Source organism: Nipponia nippon, unplaced genomic scaffold (genome assembly GCF_047370975.1).
Source record: "Nipponia nippon isolate SJK-2023a ecotype South Korea unplaced genomic scaffold, ASM4737097v1 scaffold_8, whole genome shotgun sequence".
NCBI lineage: Eukaryota > Metazoa > Chordata > Aves > Pelecaniformes > Threskiornithidae > Nipponia > Nipponia nippon.
Genome location: NW_028262402.1, coordinates 29,837,235 through 29,857,521, shown reverse-complemented (window position 1 = coordinate 29,857,521; position 20,287 = coordinate 29,837,235). Strand labels below are relative to the sequence as shown.

The following is a 20,287-nucleotide window of genomic DNA, read 5'->3' as shown; positions in this document are numbered from 1 at the left end:
AAGAGTTAAACTCTAAGTTTCACTCAGAATAGAGCAGAAAACTAACTTCATACACATTTTTGTGTTGGGATTTACATTATCTGGATGTAGACAGAGGTCAGACAGAAACTGTTGGAGACTTACTGCTTCTCACCCAGTGGCATGATAGATTATTTCAGATAATGCTTACTTGTCAGTAGGAGATTCTTTCGGAAAACATAACAGCATTTTCTACCATCATAGCCAGGACAGTATTTCTGGGTCTGTTACAATGGCAGAAACATTGATTTGCAAAAGCTATTATGTTATTCCCAAAGGTACTATACAAAAAGTGGTGGATATATGGATCCTGGAGGGACACCTCAGGTACATAGTAATAAAATTCCTCTAAACTAAACCACAAACAACTGAATGTGAAGAAAACACTTCTTCGATCTTCTGGTTTAGGGTAGGTATTATATAAAACATGTAAATAGTTCCTATAAGCCTGGGGGAGCAAGGTAAAGTAATATATTGTCTATAATAAGTTGAGATGAAAACTCAATTTCTCCTATGTCACATATCACAGTTTTCTGAATTTATTTCTACAAAAAGCCTTTTGCTTACTTAAAGAAATTTTTAAAGAATGGGAAACCATTGCTCCTATGCAGGCAGTTTTCTGGCTAAATGTTCAAGCACCAAAAAGTTAGAGAGGGAGCCAGTTCATTTCTCGGATCATGTTTTGGAACATTGTTCATAATTTCTGTTAAAAATTGCTTTTATTAAAAATAAACAGAATTGCTTTCAGTAGTGGTGATAATATGTGTGCTATATGAAATTATAAACATTTAAGATCTATAGACCTAGATATAATCTTTTCCAATAATCCATATTTTGGTAAACCTATTTATTCTACACTTAGCCCAAGACCACTTGTGAAAGGGTCAAAATAATCAGTCTAACTACAAAATGGTGAAAAGGTTAGTGTAGCCTTAGTTACTATGTATCACAAACTATACCAGCTCTATTTTCATATTGTTGCAATAAAAAGTGCTCTTAGAGGAAGAATGCCCAAATGGACATTTACTTGATATGGGAATGTAGCAACATAGACTTTAAATTACTTTAGAGGAAACAGAAATATCCTTTGACTTTTCGCCAGCACCACATCTTCCTCTACTGTTGCGCTTTCCCAATGTGATGAATATGAAAATAATAAGATCTTGAAAATTTTAATTCAGGTTATTTTATTTTAACAAAATTGACAAAATGGTAATTGTAGATAGGTAAATCCCGTTTTGATCATTACTACAGAGAAATGGACAGCTTTTGATGAATCATTGCTGGACAAAATATTTTGCCGTAGCTTAACTTTTAACATTTTTAAAAAGTAACTCCAACAAAGTTTTTGCTTACATTACCTTATCCCTAATTGTTTACATCAAAATCTAATCACAGAAAGTTTTTCAAATATGATACATGATTAATAGTATTCTATGGTCTTTGTGTATGATTTCACAGTGATTTATTTTTTCCTCAGAGTGAAAAAAAAAGTGGTGTTTCATAACATTTGATTGCAAAATGAGAGAGAGAAGTGTGAAATTATTTTTAATGGAACCCACTTGATCATTTTTCAGGAAGTACTTACCCATGATTATATTTGTATTTCAACAAGACTGAAGTTTCTACCTTGATTCGTGACCTAGTGTCTAATTAAATCCAAGACAACAAATGTCTTTCAATGAGATTAGGGTCATTAATTTTTACGTGCCGTGATGACATTTTGATCTATGTTTTAGAAAACCCTGTGGTGTTCCACTTACCTAAAATCTTGCCAAGTGTGAGAGACTTGATTGCATTGAATTCTGTGCCTGAAGACAGAATAAACTTCATTCTTTCATTCTGGTTAACCTGCAGAATGGTGCGGTGAAGAACAAAGTAGAATAATGGAAGAGATATTAGTAAAAGTTTGCAAAAAAACCAGATAAGATCAAGGTTAAAAATAAAAGAAGCTGAGGGAAGCATTTGTTAGTTATAGCATAAAAACTAATCAGGAAATAGATGATCAGCTTCCTCAGATCACTGATTATAGCTGTGATACTTCTTAAGCATCCCACTTTATAAGCCTTCATTTATCTTATTGATTTGGCTGATTCCTTTTTCATCTGTAAGATGAATAAAAATGGTAAACTTTCAAAAACATGAAAAAGGCTCTTTTCATTAAAAAAGGCACTCAGCTTTAGTTCATAAAGATCAGATATTATACTGTAAATGCTCTGCCTCCCAGAGTACCTCTAGAACTACTTGCCTTCAAGCTTTGTACCAATGCATAATTAAGCAAACTCAGCTCTAGACTCAAAATACTAATTTGTAACTTCCAGGTTTTTTAAATTGTATTTTAAAAAATTAAAACTTCTTTACATGCTAGTATCTACTATTAACAAATAAAATATTTATATTTTATCATCAAATTTCCACAAAATATAACAAAAATCTTTTCCTTAATAGTCACACCCTTTTGATGTAAAATGGACCAAAGAAAATTAGACAAATGAGCTTAAATTATTATCTAGATGGTAATATATTTGTACTGTAGTTTGACACATAATTTGAAACAAAAAACAAAATGCAAGACCCATAACAAATGACAGCATTCATACATATTTCACAAGTTGTGAAAATTTAACCATCAAGAAATTCATTGTATTTTCATATAAAATGATGAGGAGCTATTGACCTTTAGAAATAGACAGGATGAACACCAAAGAGATTGTCTAAAGTAGACTTTCACTGTGCATCATGAGTCTGCTAACCTTTGCTTCATTTACTTGAGATACAGTTTATGTGGGGGTAATTGCCTTGTAACTATTTACTTCATTTTGCTTTGGATCTTCTACTTTTTTATGATAATCCATGTTTTTTGTTTTGTTTTGTTTTGTTTTTTTCTTGTCTAACTGAATTACCTCTACAAAGAGCATTTCCTCCTGTCTGTTAATCTTCACATGTTGCAGTTGTCCATCAGCCATGTTTTTGGTATTAATGCTGAAAACATCGGGATCTTGATGGCTATCTAGCTTGTACCTGATTTGTAAACTTCCTGCAGGGATAAATAGAGCAAAAGGTATAGCACACTACAGACACAACAGGCAGCGTAGATCATATACAATGCCTTCTGCTTCACAGGTGCATTTGAAGAGCAAAAAAAATGATTGATTTATTTAAGGAATTAACTACAAGAAATTGACATAAGTGAGAAATGAAAGAAGACAACAGAAAAAGTAATAGCAATGTTGGAAGTAGGATGTAGTGGCAAAGGTAGACATAAACTGTCACAAATCTGAATAATGAGTTAAAATTTGTGCAGAAATTTTAGTGAGTACCTTTATAATTCAGCTGAGAAAGACTTGGTGTGGTAGCTCCTATCAGTGTGACTTATCAAATAAAACTCTGTACCTTACAAGTACTGTTCTTGAATAAAGTTTACACTGTCCGGACCTGTTAACCTCTGACCAGTTGACAATTCAGTAGGATACGGTTAATAATGTCTATCTCACTTTCCATTTCTTGTTGTTAATTCTCAGCGTATTGTCTGTGTACATATAATCACATAGAGACTCTTTCACAGCAGAACACAGAGGCAGCATGGTTTCCTTGTCAGAGATTCCCTCCCAGCTGTAAATGGACTACAGTTTTCTACTCATTCTTTGGAAAGAAAGGCCCAGGCGAGACCCAGGCCATTCTTGAGTAAAACGTGTTCCACTACACATGATGGGGAGTATACTACAGTTATTCTACATCCAAATATCTGGGAAAGCCTGGAACCTGCTTTGAGCACAGAACCACTGTGACTGCAAAGAGTCTTTGATAAACCCAAAGATTCAACTCAGTCTGTGGGGTTTTTTAATTAAAAAAAACCCCAAAAATCTAGACATAGGTGAAAGAATGAAAAAGAAAGATCCAACTAACATTTAATATTCAGCTTAAACGGAAACATCAGTTATGTTATATGTATTATCACGGGTATATATATGTGTATTTTCACAGGTATATAGTAGCTTATGAAATCAGTTGAATGAAATGACCTCTAATTAATTTGGAAAATGGATAATGTACTTTCAAAAAGTAGTTTATTTCATTATTTATCATAAGGATGGCAATTAATACACTGCATGAGTAGCAGACAGAGCAGATACATTTTGAGTTTCACTTCAAAACTTTTTAAAAAAAACCTTAATTTGCAATATTTTACTACATTTCTAAAGGATTTCTATATATATATATATTTGCCAACATGATAAAAAGAAAACAGTAGCAAAAGTAGAAATTACAGTAGAAGGAATGTTTTCCATGTGGAAAGCATTCCTTGGTCCAGGTGAAAAATAAATATACCATTTAAAGCAACAACACGACAATGCTTAGTTTATGATTCAGGTCTGGGAATCAGAATGAATCTGAGCTGGCAGCTAGGACGTTCGTTAGTGTTTCTAGATGGCCTATCTGAACACTCACCGTTTCTAGTGAGAATGATCGAGAGGTATTCCTGGTAGAATGAGCTGACATAAAGCAGTAAGCTTGGTGTCCGTGTTGTTCGGAAGGCAAATGTAATTTCTTCCCTGTTCAGTGTCATGTCAGCATAGAAAGAAGAAGCATGAGAACTGGAATTTTTAGCTAAGGTGTAGTATTCTTGAAAATTATATGTCACAGAAGTGCCAGTCCCAAAATAGGCAGAGATTTCTGAAACAAAAAGTAATTAAGTTTTTAAATATCATGCAAAATAAGACTAAAGCTCTTCTTTTTTTCTTTCTGTCACAGAACAGTATTCTTAACTATTGTGATAAAGCTGAAAAAGAAACATAAATGGAACTAAGATTTAGAACTGTAGAGAAAAATAAGACCCAACCTAGGCGAGAGCAAAAGCCCAGCTAGACATGTGTCTTAAATATCTGTTGCATGAAGAAGTGCTTTTTTTTGTCTAGCTTTAAACATGCTTTCTGCTTTTTTCCTGTTTATCCAGGTCCTCAAGTCCAATATGTGCTGTCTTGTATGTATGTTGCTCCTACAGAGAACTGGGTGCACAGTTTCAATCCTAACATATTGATTAAACTTGGCCACACCTGAAACACATATGTGGCAAAAGAGACTGGTCAGGTGGGAAAAAGAAAAGGAGAATACAAACTAGGTTATGGTCTTCTTATGGATGAATCACTCACAGAGAGCTTCTGTATCTCTGTGATATCTCACAGCCATTTTCTGATAAAAGTAGCTGTCTTAGACTATCCTGTTTTCACATCCAACCTCCAGACTTCAGAAAAAATTCTGGAAATTTCTGTAATCTGGCTCAGTATCTTTGACAGAAGGTGACAGAAAGTTATTACTATAGGTCATCCCACACTTTCAGCAACAGGCACCACTCTGTCCCTGCAGAATAATAAACATGGAGTGTGACCATTAGTCTCTTCTGCTGTTTATGGGAGAGGAAGAAACTATCATTCCTCACTCAGTGGCATTAGCTCCACAATATGGAAGGACTTCACATGAGTCCTTTATTCTTGTGGTGTCAGTGATGGCTGGACAGATGTTGTGCTCATTAATTTAGTCGAACATGGAGTTATGGCATTTAAGCCACTGAGTACTTTGCAGAATGCATTTAATACATGGAGGAAACAAGTAATTTTTAGCAGATCAGAATTGTATGCAAATACCCAAATGTTAGATAAACTTCCATTCTTAAAATTCAAACTTGACAACTTGTGACGATCTACCAGTATGACACTATCACCAAAAAACTCCTTTAAAATGGCAGAAAACATGGGCTCAGCCCTGTTACTGATGATCTCAATTTCTTCTTACAGTAAAAAGTTTAAGGTTCTTCGGCTTTTTAGTTTGTTTTCCAAATTTAGTGTTAGTATTGAGATTAAGACTTGAAAGACAGAAATCTAAAAGTTTATTCATAAAGGTATAGTTCCTAGCTTTAGTATAATATAAAAGAATAAAAGGAATTGCACAACATTAAAGAAAAGATGTTGATCTTCTCAGGTAATGTGGTTCCTGCTTTGAATAGTATATATTGAACATATCTCTGGAAAACAGTGTTTAACAAAACTGACACTTACTGAACAAATTCAGCTGGATGTTTCTCTACGTGAACTAAAACACAGATATTTTGCAAGCATTTAAACATGTCTCTAAAGGGCTGTAAAGTTCTCATTCTGGACTGTGTTTTCCTGTTTTCAATAACTGATAAACCTAAAAGAGATGCTTGCCTTTCTTACAGAATGGCCCAGCATAGGCAGAGAAAGTGCAGTCACAGGAGAATCCACTGTATTTCTCTCTACATTTTCCACCATTGTGACACAGGTTACCATAGCTGCTACAATGTCCAGGACAGCCTGGTTCAACTCCTGGTGTTATCTTTGCTCTCTGTTCCAGGTCAAGGGCCATTCCATTCAACTGTAATGAACGAATGCATCCCAAAAATCCTTTCTGCCTGGATGCTGTCCCACCTGAAATAAATTCATATGAGCTTTTAAAAATTTAAAAGAATTGATGTGTAAAAACCTCTTTATGTTTTACAACCCCTGAACAATCTATTATGAATTTCCAAGACACAAGCCTATTCATGTGAAAATATTTCTAAATAGCTTTAAAAGCATATATGATTTCTTTTTTGTCAAGTAATTAGAGCAAAACCTTGAAACATTTAGTGGGAAACAAAGATTTTCCACAGGAAGATACCAAGCAATGATGCACACTTCTATTAATTTGTAAAGGAGTAATAACCAGAAATTAGGTGGTTTTCTTTTTTTTCTTTCCTGTTTTAAAGAGAGAGGGGAGAGGAGAGGAGAGGAGAGGAGAGGAGAGGAGAGGAGAGGAGAGGAGAGGAGAGGAGAGGAGAGGAGAGGAGAGGAGAGGAGAGGAGAGGAGAGGAGAGGAGAGGAGAGGAGAGGAGAGGAGAGGAGAGGAGAGGAGAGGAGAGGAGAGGAGAGGAGAGGAGAGGAGAGGAGAGGAGAGGAGAGGAGAGGAGAGGAGAGGAGAGGAGAGGAGAGGAGAGGAGAGGAGAGGAGAGGAGAGGAGAGGAGAGGAGAGGAGAGGAGAGGAGAGGAGAGGAGAGGAGAGGAGAGGAGAGGAGAGGAGAGGAGAGGAGAGGAGAGGAGAGGAGAGGAGAGGAGAGGAGAGGAGAGGAGAGGAGAGGAGAGGAGAGGAGAGGAGAGGAGAGGAGAGGAGAGGAGAGGAGAGGAGAGGAGAGGAGAGGAGAGGAGAGGAGAGGAGAGGAGAGGAGGAGAGGAGAGGAGAGGAGAGGAGAGGAGAGGAGAGGAGAGGAGAGGAGAGGAGAGGAGAGGAGAGGAAAAAAAGAAAGAAAATAGGGAAAAAAGAAAGAAAATAGGAAAACAAACAAACAAACAAACAAACAAGAAAGGGGAACAAAAGGAAAAAAAGAAAAAAGGGGATAGGAGAGTGATAAGCTGTACAGTTTTACTCTTTCAAGATCCTACTGACCGATCCGCTGACCAGTGTGTCTGTCTGTCTGTCAGTCTCGTGGTATAGATCATGATACCCCACAGTTGGGTGTCTGGCCTGACATACTTTGTCACATACTGTCCATTCTTGAGTAATAGGAAGGTTTATCCCCCTCACTACAGAGGAATACTGGTCAGGATATACCTGACTACCAAGCATATGTGATAAAGATACAGGGCAGTCATAAGTCTAACAACTTTGCTTCATTCTAACATTGTCACTTCATTCGTTTTCACTGTTGTTTCTTTTTAGCACACTTTCTGACAGCTAGCATTTTATTCATCCTGATTGCTTAGCAAGGTGTGCATTCTACACACCACCTCTCTTGTCCTTTGTTGCACAACTTACACTGATATTTCCTGTCATGTTCTCTTTTAAAAAGTAAAAGCAGAAAATACTCCACAATGTGTGAGATTACAAACTACAATTCTCATGCATTTCCAGTTAACTTTTGGTTAAGTATTTCCATGTGATCATCCATTTTCATCCTTTTCTATTTCAAAATTTGTAAAATTCTTGGTGTTACATGGAAAATCTTGACATAACTGTTGTTATTTACAGATGTAATGGCACAAAACCACCTAACTATATGAAGATTTTATGTTATCTCTGCTAAAATGAACATTTTGATGGCAGCTTTAGACTTCAGTTCTTCTCCTGGCTTCTTTGGAAAACTAGAGTATACACAAAAGTGATTTAGCCTGAAGAAATCACAGTCAGTAGTAGGTCAGTAACTGACTGATGGGTGACTATGGCAGGTATTAGGTATATAAGATGGCATTTAAGTAAAGAGTGCCTCTGCTAATGTCATTCTTAGGACACTGCATGTTTCATTTTTCTCTAGATCCTTTCACTGGCTTAAGCAGACAAGCCTCAGTCTGTACAAGTGGACTGTCAGTGGAAGTAGTCAAACAGTAAGTCTCCTTACTCCCTCCACTTAACAAAACTATATTTAATTGAAGGGATAAAAACAGCTTAGAAATAATTGGGAGTTATAAAAAGTTGCATTATCCAAAATACTGGTTTAACTCAGACAAAAATAAACTAGACACCATACTGATTTACATGATGGTATTGCTGTTGCAGAAACAAATTACCCCAAAACACTTGCTGCAGTCATAGCAAACCCTCACAAATTATATTCAGGAAATGCATGACACAAATGATTCAAATGAATCACTATCATTTGTCATGTCACACTTCAAAAACACTGTTTTGACTGTATAAAATTAAACAAACGCCATTTTTATGCCAGTTCTACTCCAAATGATTTCAAAATAATTGTACAAACTCATAAGGGATTTCAAGGTACACAGTACTATAGTGAATGCTGTTTCATTTTACTCCCAGGATCTTCAAGAATTTTCAGAGGAAAAAAACCCACAACACCAGAAGCAAAACAACAGAAATACACTCTAATACAATTATTCACCTGAACATTATCTGAAGAAAACAAGCTAGACAGCTTGCTTGTAGATAAGTCAAAACAGTTTTTAAATTGTCAGCTCCATACAGGAGATGGATGTCTATAAATTTACTAGAATTTGTCAAATTATTTGACAAAAAAAATCACTCTATTTAATGGCCAATTACTTCATAAAAATTTACCATAAAGTTCAACTGTCAATACAAGTTAGTACGGTATTAGATTGTTTGGGAGAAGGATTAGAAGAGTTAGAGATCAATTAATTGTCAAAATTATCAGAAAACTATTTAGACTTGATATTACCATAAACACCTACATTAGACTATTTCTTAGTCTTGCTTCACAGATAAAACCTTCCAAATTCAAACTGATCTAATGTCAGCTGTTCATATAATAGCAGTTGTAAGGTAAGTCAAGTCAGACGGCAGCAACAAAATTTATTGTAATATAGTAAGCAGAAACCTCCTAGTCCTTCCATTAATAGTTCTAGTCCATTGCTGTGAATATAAACTAATTTTAAGACTTCTCCTGACTCCACTATGGCTAATATCTTGGATATCTTCTTTGTTATAGAAAACTCCTCCATGCTTTTAACTAAAATATAAAATTCTTCAATATTTGGTCTAGTGTCCATCTTCTACCCTTGATGCCTTTTGAGGCACAGGTCAGAATTCCCATCCCAGCACACAAGGGTTCCCTTTCCATTTAGTTTTTTCCTAAGGATTCACAGTTTCTGTAGCTACAGTTTCAGAACATTATTCCCCTTAACTACATTCCTCCCCAACACACAGCAAATAAAACATTCATTTAGTAAGATGTGTCTCACAGCAGATCTAGATAAAGATCTGTTTAAATTAGGGCAGACTTTACATGCTCTGATACTGTATACCATACATGCACACCAGAAACTTTTAAATTCATAATATGACAATATTACAGTAAGAACACTATCATGGACACAGCACATAGCTCTACATTGCTCTATGTAATAGCTAAGTAAACATTAATTATTTTTTTGTTGTTCCACTTCTGCTTTTCCAGTATTTTATCTAAATACATTAATGTCATATTTGCTAAAGTACAAAGGCAGAAATATTCAGGTAAATTTCTTCCTTTGAAGCTTTCACAGTTTAGACAGAACCAACCATAGATCTGGATTTTTCCTGGTTGTGTGAAATCAAAGAATAGTCCCTTTGTCTTGTTTCCAATACTAAGTAAACACGGTCTGATTATTTCATTAAATGTGTTAGCAAAAGGCAGAGGAATAGGTTACAGATTCATAGAACCACAGAATGGTTTCAATTGGAAGGGACCTTTAAAGATCATCTAGTCCAACCCCTGTGCCATGGGCAGGGACATCTTTCATTAGATCAGATTGCTCAAGGCCCTGTCCAACCTGACCTTAAACACTTCCAATGATGGGGCATTCACAACTTTTCTGGGCAACCTGAGAAGTTGTGGATGAAAAGAGACAACAAAATTTTCTTGAAATTACAGTAGTAGCACATCTTCCTTCAGCAGATTATATCCTCTCAAAAAATGGTGCAAATGGAGATCCTTTAGTTGTTCTTCATACAAACCTCAAAAGAAGAAAACTTTGGTTGAAATCCTGTCCAGCAGTAACTATAGGCTAAGACACTGAATTTTTAATCTCAAAAGAGAGCTACTTCTCCATGGATTTTCCACACTTTTCATATGAACTGTTTTCAAAAGACCCCGCTGCCATCTTTTTTTCTTCCTTTTTTCTTTTTTTTTTTTCCCTTTTCTGCTCATGTTTTCATGATGATAATTAGGAAAGATTCTGTTAAATGGGTGCCTACCTACAAAAAGCTGGCTGTTGAGCTGCAACCGAATATGCCCATCAGGTGGAGCACCATGAGACCTTTGAGGAAGCTGATCTACTTGTAAGGATGCTTCTTTGATGTTTCGTTCAGCCTTCACATAATGCCACTGGTTGTCATTTAAGGAAGTGAGGGATTGCACTGTAACTTCGCTAGGTCCATTTCCAACATCGAATGAAAAAATCACTTCAGATGGAGCTAGAAAGAGGACAGTAATAAAGGACATTTAAATTATTTCATAATTAATTGGGTCACAAAATCATTAAGTGGCAGAACAAGTTACTTTAAGGTCTAGCCTACTATTTCATGGGATAAGACTGATTGTTTAGGGGAATAGTTTACTTTAGGAGGCCTATCCCCAAAGCTTATTCTTCACACTCACTGACAGTGAGAACAATGATTTGTCAACACCATGGAATTCAAACTGTTTGTAGACCACTAGAGAGCATTGTAGCCAAGAAACAGTGAAATGTGCCAGCTTCATTATTTTTCAGTTTGGATAAAAAACATCTCTTGACGACATGCTAATCGATTACCATTGTTAACTATATTTAAATTATCACCACTATAATCACATACTGTCTATTTATTTTTGTTATTTATTCAAAAAATCTCTACAAATGTCAGAGGGCAAATTTTGATGTAGTTTATAAGACTATGTATACGGTGAATTAAATTGAGTCATTCCCTAAGCAACTTTCACATTACACGGTTTAATAGTTTGCTTAAAAAAACATAACTGAATCTTTGCAGGTCAAAAGAATAAGATGAGGAATATGTCAGAAATTGAAGATCTGAAAATTATGAATATTCTCTCTGAAACTCTTTCATTCCCATATTCAAGGACAATCATGTATGAAAATAAGTAATCCCTAAACAAGGCATTACCAGCATTTTGAATTATTAAGGATTTGATTAAAGGACTAGAGGTCTGAGAAGATTCCATGAATCCAAGAGAAAGGTTCCCATTTATGTCATAGGACTCTGAGAGAAAAGCAAAACCATTATAAATAGTCAAGGGAAATAAATCAGGTTCAAAAAATATTTTCAAGGATTCATTTACTGAATTAAAAAAAAAAATCAATGAAATATTTTTATTTTCTTTTCACTTTTAAAGATACATTAGACTTTTTACAACTTTTAGATCCACTTTAGCCAACCTTTAGACTGAGTAATGCCACATGCTTGCAGTCCCTTAAGCCCTGAATTTGGTTGTTATAAAGTATTTTTCTGTAACAGTTGAACCTGAGAGAGAAAAGTAACAGGACAAATACACAAAGCATTTAGCTTTCCAAATAAAATAAGGCATAATGTGCAGTCAATTTTTAAACAGAAGGCCTTTTGTAATAAATGATCTTTTCTGCTTAAAAATCAAGTGTTTTATATAATAATAAGAAATAACTGATGTCTAAAAAGAGTTCCTCAGTAAAATGAATTTTAGGATAATTTATTTCATTTGGACAAAGTTGAGAGCTCAGTCTCCCCTTACTGAGGGGTAAAAGAAAAAAACCAACCACATAGTGGGAGAACAAAAGCATCAGAAACTCCATGTGATCAGGTAAAGAGAATTTCTGCTGAATGTTACCTTCTGTAGGGAGGTCTTTGTAATCCTCTGGATACTGTTGGAGTGAAGCCTGAAAACACAAATTCTGCTTTGAACTCAAAGAATGTGCCTATTAAATAGCATATCAGAATGACAGATCTGATAAACAATCTTACTGTTTAGATTTTAAAGGCAAGAAAACACATAATAAAGATTCTGAAAAAAACCACTGAAATAATGAATCATGTTAGTACCACTAAAAAAGTAATATAATCTTGAAAAAAGAGAACCAATCCCAGAAGTTCCAGAGATGAAGGCCCAGGTATCAAGGACGACTATATGTTCATCTGTTGGAGTGTCTGAAGACTGACCAGAATATGTCAGAAAAAGTGAAAAATGTCATCAGTTAACATTCTATAATGTTTTAAATAATTCTGCTAAAACCAACTACACTGCAAATTTGGAAGAAATTTGGCATTTATAAGCACAGTGGTCAAACCAGTTGTAGAAGGTATGCCACAGGACATGGAAAGATGTTGACTGAGTTCTAAAATTTGTCCTCTTGTGAGAAAGGACCAAGGCAAAAATCACTTTGGCCATTTTCTGGGCATCAGGGGAGAGTATGCCCAGAAGTCCTTTTCCAGTACAAAAATACTTTGTGGGCCCTACCTACCTTGGTGTTACTCAAAAATTTTCCAAACATTGCAGGGACTCTTGTGGCCCTAATGCACACAAACATAGGCAGAGCACAGCTATAGATTGGCAAAGTGGAGCAGAAGGGGCAGTTGATGGTAATCACGGAGAGTTGTCAGTGGCTAGATGTGTCTACAATGACTAACAGAAAGCACCGTCATTGAGAACCATTCAGAGTATCGAGGCTGAGAATCACATGCAGAAGCGGAAAGTGATTACCAAGTAATATGCTACAGAATACAAAACCCAAGCACTTTCCATAAAGGAAACAATTGAATTCCACTCATCCTGGACAATAAGTTGCGAATTTGGGCAGACAAAGGCCAAGAGCAACTGCATGCTGGACTCTTCAGAACTATTTTCAGAGCAACCACAGAAGACCCTCCAAATTAATACACCATAGTGTTTCCAACCCTACTTTAAATTTCTGTTTAACTCATTGCTTTTAAATAAGAAATAATCCTTCAGTGTGCACTCAGTATAAAATAGTGACTCAGACTTTTGGCTAGAGGATGTAACCTGCGGTCATATAAGCATTCAATAGAGTGTACTACTCAGAGTTCAATCAGCCTTGTTGCTTTCAACCACTACTTCTGCAGAGGATTACAGGAACTCTGACAAAAATTCAAATACTTGAGTTTTTTATAATTCCGTAAAAAAAAAAAAAAAGTATCAAGTATCTTTTTCAAGGCAATTCACTTCCTCTGTGTTTTAAAATACAGTTAGGATGCAGACCTACATTTTTGCAATAGCTTTCTAGAATATTATACTCAGGTACACTGTAGTGTTTATAACTTCATAAAACCAAAAAAAAAGCTCTAAACATCACATTTCCTATAAAGATTCTTGATCTGATACTTTTGTTTTGGCAAAGTTAGGCTTAAAGGTCTAAAGATCATTATGTCATAAATAAAAGAATTAGATATAAAGCTTGAGAACAATCAAGAAAATGCTAAGAAAAATCATTGTGCTCACAAGTATGGAGTTCCAAATGTTAATGACATAATGAGTTTTAAAGCATTTCTAACATGTCCTCATCTTAAACACTGACAGCTGACATTTTCATTATTGTTATTTATTATTACACAAATCAAAAGACTGATATATGTGGAACTATTAATAGAACATCGAGTGTAGGTTGGTGATTTACATTCACATCTATTATAAAAAAGCATATGATGATGAAATCTAAATGATCCTATACAATATGAAATGTTCAAGGTGATTAATTCTTTTTTTTTTAGAGCGAAAGGTACTTGTGATAGAAACTTATATTGCTCATTTCTGACTGATATTACCATCAGTGCAAACACACAATGCTAACTCCACTACAAACAATCCTACCTATGATGTACAAAAAAGAATAGGTCTGTATATTCAACAAATTAGGATGTTTCTGAAAGTGAAGGAATATCTCTACATGCTACATAATAATGAGATAAACTTTGTTTTTTTTACATGCTGAAAATACAGACCAGTTCAGCCTTTCACTTTCTTTCATGCCTCGCAAGTCATAATTCATATAAAAACCATAAGCATACAGTAGTTTGGATGCTTATGAATGAATGGGACAAGTGACATGGGTTTGTCTGTATATTACTATCCTGAAGAAAGAGTTATGGTCTTCTGCTAACTGTCTGAATAAATTTAGTTATCAGAAGCATTCCTTTAATGTTTCCATGATTTAACTGTTTTGAAAATGGAAAATATTTTGTCACACAAGAATATCATCATTGCTTCAGAGATTCTCCACTGAAGTGCTGACCCAGTACATTTTCTGTATTGTATGACATAGATTGTAATGCTACTGTGTTTTCACCTGTTCACAGAACTCTAACAGAAGGCAGTTCATAGTCTTGATAAACATGGCAAAAACCTCGTTGAAAACAGGGTATCTTTCAAATACAGCACTACAGTTTGAGATAATGCAAACCAAATTGGTTATGCATTACACAATATTCTATAATTAAACTGCCTACAGAAGAACACAGTAGGTGTTTTCCTGTTTGTTTCAATAACTTAAAACATTAACATTGGCAAAAAAACAAGCAAGAAGAATATTTTATTTTTTAGTAAAGATGCATTAATGTTTCTATAGTAATATTTTGCATTACATGATATATATTTTATACATATGTATTTATTTGTACTCTTCACTGGAAAATACTTGAGTGTGATAACACAATGGATTTGTAAAGAAATGAGGAACTGTCTAATCCCAAGGTAAACAGAGTTCTAAAGAACTCTCAGAGGCACCTGTTAAGCATAAGACTTTTTAATTAATGCATCATTTCAACAGAATCCAAAAGTTTTTTGAAAAAATACTTCATCCTTTAAAATAGTCTCCTTTTTAAGAATGAACAATATAAGACTAAAACATTGAGTCAGCTAAGATAAAGCTTTCATTCTACATTAGTTGTCTTACCGAATTTGGTGAAACATTTAATTTTCTCTTGTACAACAGAAATTTATTTATGTGTAAAATTCTAAAGATTTGGGTATGTACAAAGAAAATTAAAAAAAAAAAAAAATAATGATGAGAAAGTGTGACCAAGCTAGGATACTGTGCCACAGAAGGTCTGAGTCACACATTGTGACTCAGTGAATCTCCCAGCAGCCACATGTAATGCCTGGCCTTAAAATTTGGAGGGATAGAATTTGATGGCAGGGATGCAGTGAGCAAGGGAAGGAGGAAGAGTCTGACCAGTTAAGGGCTGATTGCTGCGCTCTTAGATTAAGAACCCTCTGGGGCACAAGTTATCTTTGAATGGATATTTTTATAGTCTCAGTGCTGGGATTTTGAGGGGAATGATAAAGCTCCAATAGCAGTTGTAACAGTAATAAAGCTAGAGAATAGTTTAAAATATTCCCCCTTTAAGTTAATTCTAATTTAGTCCAACTGAAATCTATAATAATAATAATAACAACAACAACAACAATAATAATAACAACCATCAGTCATGTTACTTACAGTATAGCTCTATCCTTATGAAGTCTTGAATTCCCAGGTTTTCTAAAAACACTCCTGAGGAAGCAGTAGTTTTAAAGAAAAACGAGACATCTGCGCTGAGCTCTCCATGGAAGGTGGGGAAATGCAGGTAGGACGTCTCTGTGTTGAAGGATGCTGAATTCCAAAATGTTCCTGGTTGTCAAAATGAAAGATTAAATGATAGATACAATGTTATCTAATATTGCCAGTATAAGATCTATAACCAATTAAACAAAGGAAAGTGCCGAGGTCTAGGAAGTGGTTGCAATGTTCAGAGAGTCTAACTTCAACAGAAGCCTCCTGCTTAGTCCGTAAAACAAAAAGTGGGTGTTCTTGGAGACACAGAAAAATGATTCAGCAAGAGCAATTAAGGTGCTCAGTTCAGACAACCAAAAACCAATTAATGGGAAATAAAATGCCTGGTATCTCAGCTAGACAGTCCAGTTAGGGCCTGATAGCCTTTTATGAAATAAACAAACATAGCAGCTTTGAATGAAGTATTATACCTACATTAGCTAGTATCAACTATAACTATGACAGTTGTTGTGTATATTTCTCACGTAACAAGGAAAAAGAGTCTTGTTATTGTTGTAGTCCAGTGAAGTTTTACCAGATATCACAAAGAAGGTAGGATATAACTCCTAGCAATTACTGTGGAAGGAATTAAAAAAGAAAAAAAATAGTGAAGGTATCTTCTGCTTTAGTGACTGCAGTTTAGAAAGGCATATGCATTCTTAGTTACATGATAAATCCAATGTAAGTCAGTTTTACTCAAAAAAGTTTACAAGACCAAACATAGACATTTTGCTGGTTTGATTTATCTTTAAGCTGGTATTTAATCATAATTTGTTAGATTTTGTTCTTGATTATTAAAAAGCTTATGTAAAATCTGTAATAACACCTCCTAATAAGAACATAATCTGCTTTTATGGTGTTCAACTAGAAGTATCTTCTTATTATTTCTGAATTCTTACAGATGTATCTGTATTTCTTTATTAAGCTACATTGCTTTCCAAATCAAATGAGGCATTCAATACCTTGCTATCTAATTGAACAAGGCCATTGTACGTTCTCCCGATAATGCTGTGATCTGGGTCTAAATATTATGCAAAACCATGATTTTTGCTCCAGGCACTCTCTTTTTAGGAGGGGAGGGAGAAAAAAAAAAAAAAGATTTGTGAATGTCTCTCTCATCTGCAAAATCAAACTCTATGTTACAGTGTACACAGAGGCCTGGTCCACAGCCCAGTGAAGTAAAATCAAAGTCCATTCACTCATTCCTCCTGACATTTCAGCAGAGTTTTAATCGGGGTTTGGATCCCGCATCTAAAAAACCAGCATGGCAGGATATTCATATGTATTTTGGCAATTGCTTGCTGCAACACTTGCCACTTGGGAGTACTGTCAGCCATCAAAAGTTAGAGCAACCATCAGGACAACTTTACATGGTAGGGCAGAGCTGTGAACAGATGGCTCAGGCTGGGAGAGGAAAGCATAGATTTGCACCTCACTCTCCTGTGCTGCCTGATGGGCTCCTTAGGGTCATCATCCTGTGCAAAGTGCCGCCAGCCAATGGCAGCAGCCTTATACATTGGGATCAATTTTAAGCCCATGTTCCTGAACTGTTTCAGGTCATGGCTCCCACAGAGCAAACTTCACCACAGTTATGACTCAAGTATATAACAGCTATTTAAAAAACAATGGGCTGGCTGTTACCAGTAATTCACACACAATAGGAAGTTTAATACCAGCAATTTATACAAAATTGGTAAAACATTTTTAGTCATTAGAAGAGAGACAATAGGAGCACTAACAAACAGTCAGTAGAGCAATGATATAACTAGCTTCAATTAAGCATTTGAATGATCTTTGTAAATCAGAGTGGAGTCCTTGGGGGAGGGCAGGAGTAGGAAGTTTTATTCTTCCTCTCTTAATTTCCTGTATTCTCTGTAGCTGTTCTTTTTTTCAGCTCTGAAAATTATGTGATTTATGAATGTTAAGCTACTGTATCAATAAAGAATGTTAAATATAGATCTAGAAAAAGTATATTACAAAGTATCTTATGCTGTTGTAAATCAGGGTGGGAAATGAATTTCTTCACTTTACAGTATCTGGCTCACAGTCTCCTATTCAGTTTTCTGGAACTGCCAAACATCATGTAGTTAGGAAATCAATAATATTTAGCATTTTATCTGAGTAGTAAGACTGCAGCCTTCCTATGAATAAAAAAAAAGAAGATCCTGCTTGTTATAAATAAAACAGCACATTTATATTGCAAAATTTACTTTATATCTTGGCATATATCAACTAATCTTACCAACTTGAAATTTAAAGTGAAAAAAGGACAAATGAGAACAAGACGGATAAATTAGCCATTTTAATGTTGCAAAGATAATAAAAGTGACTCTCAAAACAATTGTGCAGTTGCAAATTGTAGCACTCTTCAAGTTTTTAATCAAAACAGAAATCTGTTTGTTATTTGTATCAGTTCTTCTTGATATTTGTAATTGTTGCATCATTCATTCTTTCAGTGTGAAACTCCAGGAGGAGCAGTGAGTGCTGAGGCAGAGAAAATAAAGATCTTATGTCACCAAACAATATTTTCTGTGCATATTTTTTTGACTAGTCTTCCATCTCCCCCAAACAAAACAAATCTCTAAATGACATGACTCATAAAATACTACCCATCTCTTACGGACTGACATAGCTAAGGCACACTGTTATTAATCTGCAGGTGCTAGTTGTGTTCTCAAAGCAGCTGTAGTCTTTGTGAAGATGACATTTAATGTGCCTTCCATCTTTCCCATATTCTCCCTCTTAGAGGGATTTTGTGAAACACTTAAAAGGTACTGAGAGACCTTCCAGCAGAGAGTCCATTTCTCTGTAAGAGTTAGCTTCTGGTCTCTGGTAGATTGAAAGGATCTTTGAATTTCACTGGAATGTCACTGTGATCGGATTATAAGTGCACAGTAGTAGTAATGTAGAAGGTTAATATTGTAAAAAGTGTGTGCATTGTAAATTGTAGATCCTATTAACCTGTCTGATCTACACTACTGCGTTATCTGATCTTAGTTAAACTACCAGTGGATGATTAGGATTTTGCCTGTTTTCTTTGGTCTGGTCCTCCCTATCTGGCCTCTTAAACTGATCTTTAAGTTATGAGTTCATCTATTATATGTATCCTAATGGTTTTGTTTGGTTGATTGGTTTGCTTTGGCATTGTTGTGTTTTGTTGGGGGGGGGGGGGCAGGGGGGGCAAGGGGGGATTGCTTTGCTTTATTTCTGTGCAAAATCGAGCAGGAAAATCATCACCACTTATTACATGTTTTAGTTACATCTATTTCTTTCCATATTTGCCCAATATTTCTGTCAGTTTTGTTAGGTGCAAAGATTTCCCTTCATCCAGCACAGCAGAGAGGTGGCCAAAATTACTGAGAAGTGTGCAAATTGCTTCTTCTAAAGCTATCCTCCTAAGATTATGAAGTCTGACCAGCTGGCAACTGTTTGCCTCTGAGAATTTGTGAAGTTCAGCTGCCCCATCTGTATCACGACTTCCATCTCCGCTACATTGCAGCTTATTTTAAGATTCTTACATTAAAAGACCAGGAGGAAAAACTGTGATCACCTAGTTCGACCTCTAATATACCACAGTATAAATTCCCTGAATCAATTCTTGTTTGAAAAAGAGCATTTATTCTAGGAAAAATATTCAATCAATTCAATTAAAAATTGACTGTTTATGGAAAATTTACAAATGCTCTTACTGTTAATTTATATATATATTTATGTATGCACACACACTCAGCCCATTGGCCTAGCTTCAAATCCTGACCACTGGATCTTTTTCTGATCTTCTTTCCTGCTTTCAAGAACATTATTTGAAAGTTCTTACCCTGTGAAACTCCATTTAAGTTGAACATATCACCTTAGATTTTGCCTGAGTTAAGCAAAGAGATTAACCTTAAGAGACTTTCACTACAAAATGCATCTCTTAACTTCTTTAATGCAATCTTTTAATCTTACATACTTTTTACATAGTGTAAACCTGTAACCACAGGCTTGTATTAAACATCTTGATTATGCAGGAAGCAGTAAACAGAACCAAAATAATGTTGATTAGACTGAGGTTAGGACAAAAATAAATTAATATTGTAAAGCTAAATAAGAGGAAGAAGTGAACTCTCAGTATACAGATACTTCTGTTATTAACAGTCAAAGACATGCCCTGATTTCTCGGGCTACTGTGGAGAAGTGAAATGGATTTTTTTGGCTAAACTTAGAAATCTACTGTGCTGCTTTAATGAAGGTATCACTTATGA

General features: G+C 35.3%; 1 protein-coding gene across 2 annotated transcripts in view; it reads right to left on the bottom strand.

Annotated features, from left to right (window-relative positions):
- The window catches only part of CNTNAP4 (contactin associated protein family member 4), a 250,508-nt gene that overhangs the window by 12,494 nt on the left and 217,727 nt on the right, over positions 1-20,287 (bottom strand). The window contains exons 16-22 of one of the 2 annotated variants that reach the window (XM_087741477.1): positions 15,951-16,121; positions 10,723-10,941; positions 6,222-6,461; positions 4,468-4,692; positions 4,266-4,330; positions 2,922-3,089; positions 1,782-1,869 (exon numbers count right to left, since the gene is read on the bottom strand). In XM_087741477.1, coding sequence (XP_087597603.1) covers positions 1,782-1,869; positions 2,922-3,089; positions 4,266-4,330; positions 4,468-4,692; positions 6,222-6,461; positions 10,723-10,941; positions 15,951-16,121 — 1,176 coding nt within the window. The remainder of the gene's footprint in view (positions 1-1,781; positions 1,870-2,921; positions 3,090-4,265; positions 4,331-4,467; positions 4,693-6,221; positions 6,462-10,722; positions 10,942-15,950; positions 16,122-20,287) is intronic. The other variant, XM_087741478.1, reaches the window with a different exon arrangement.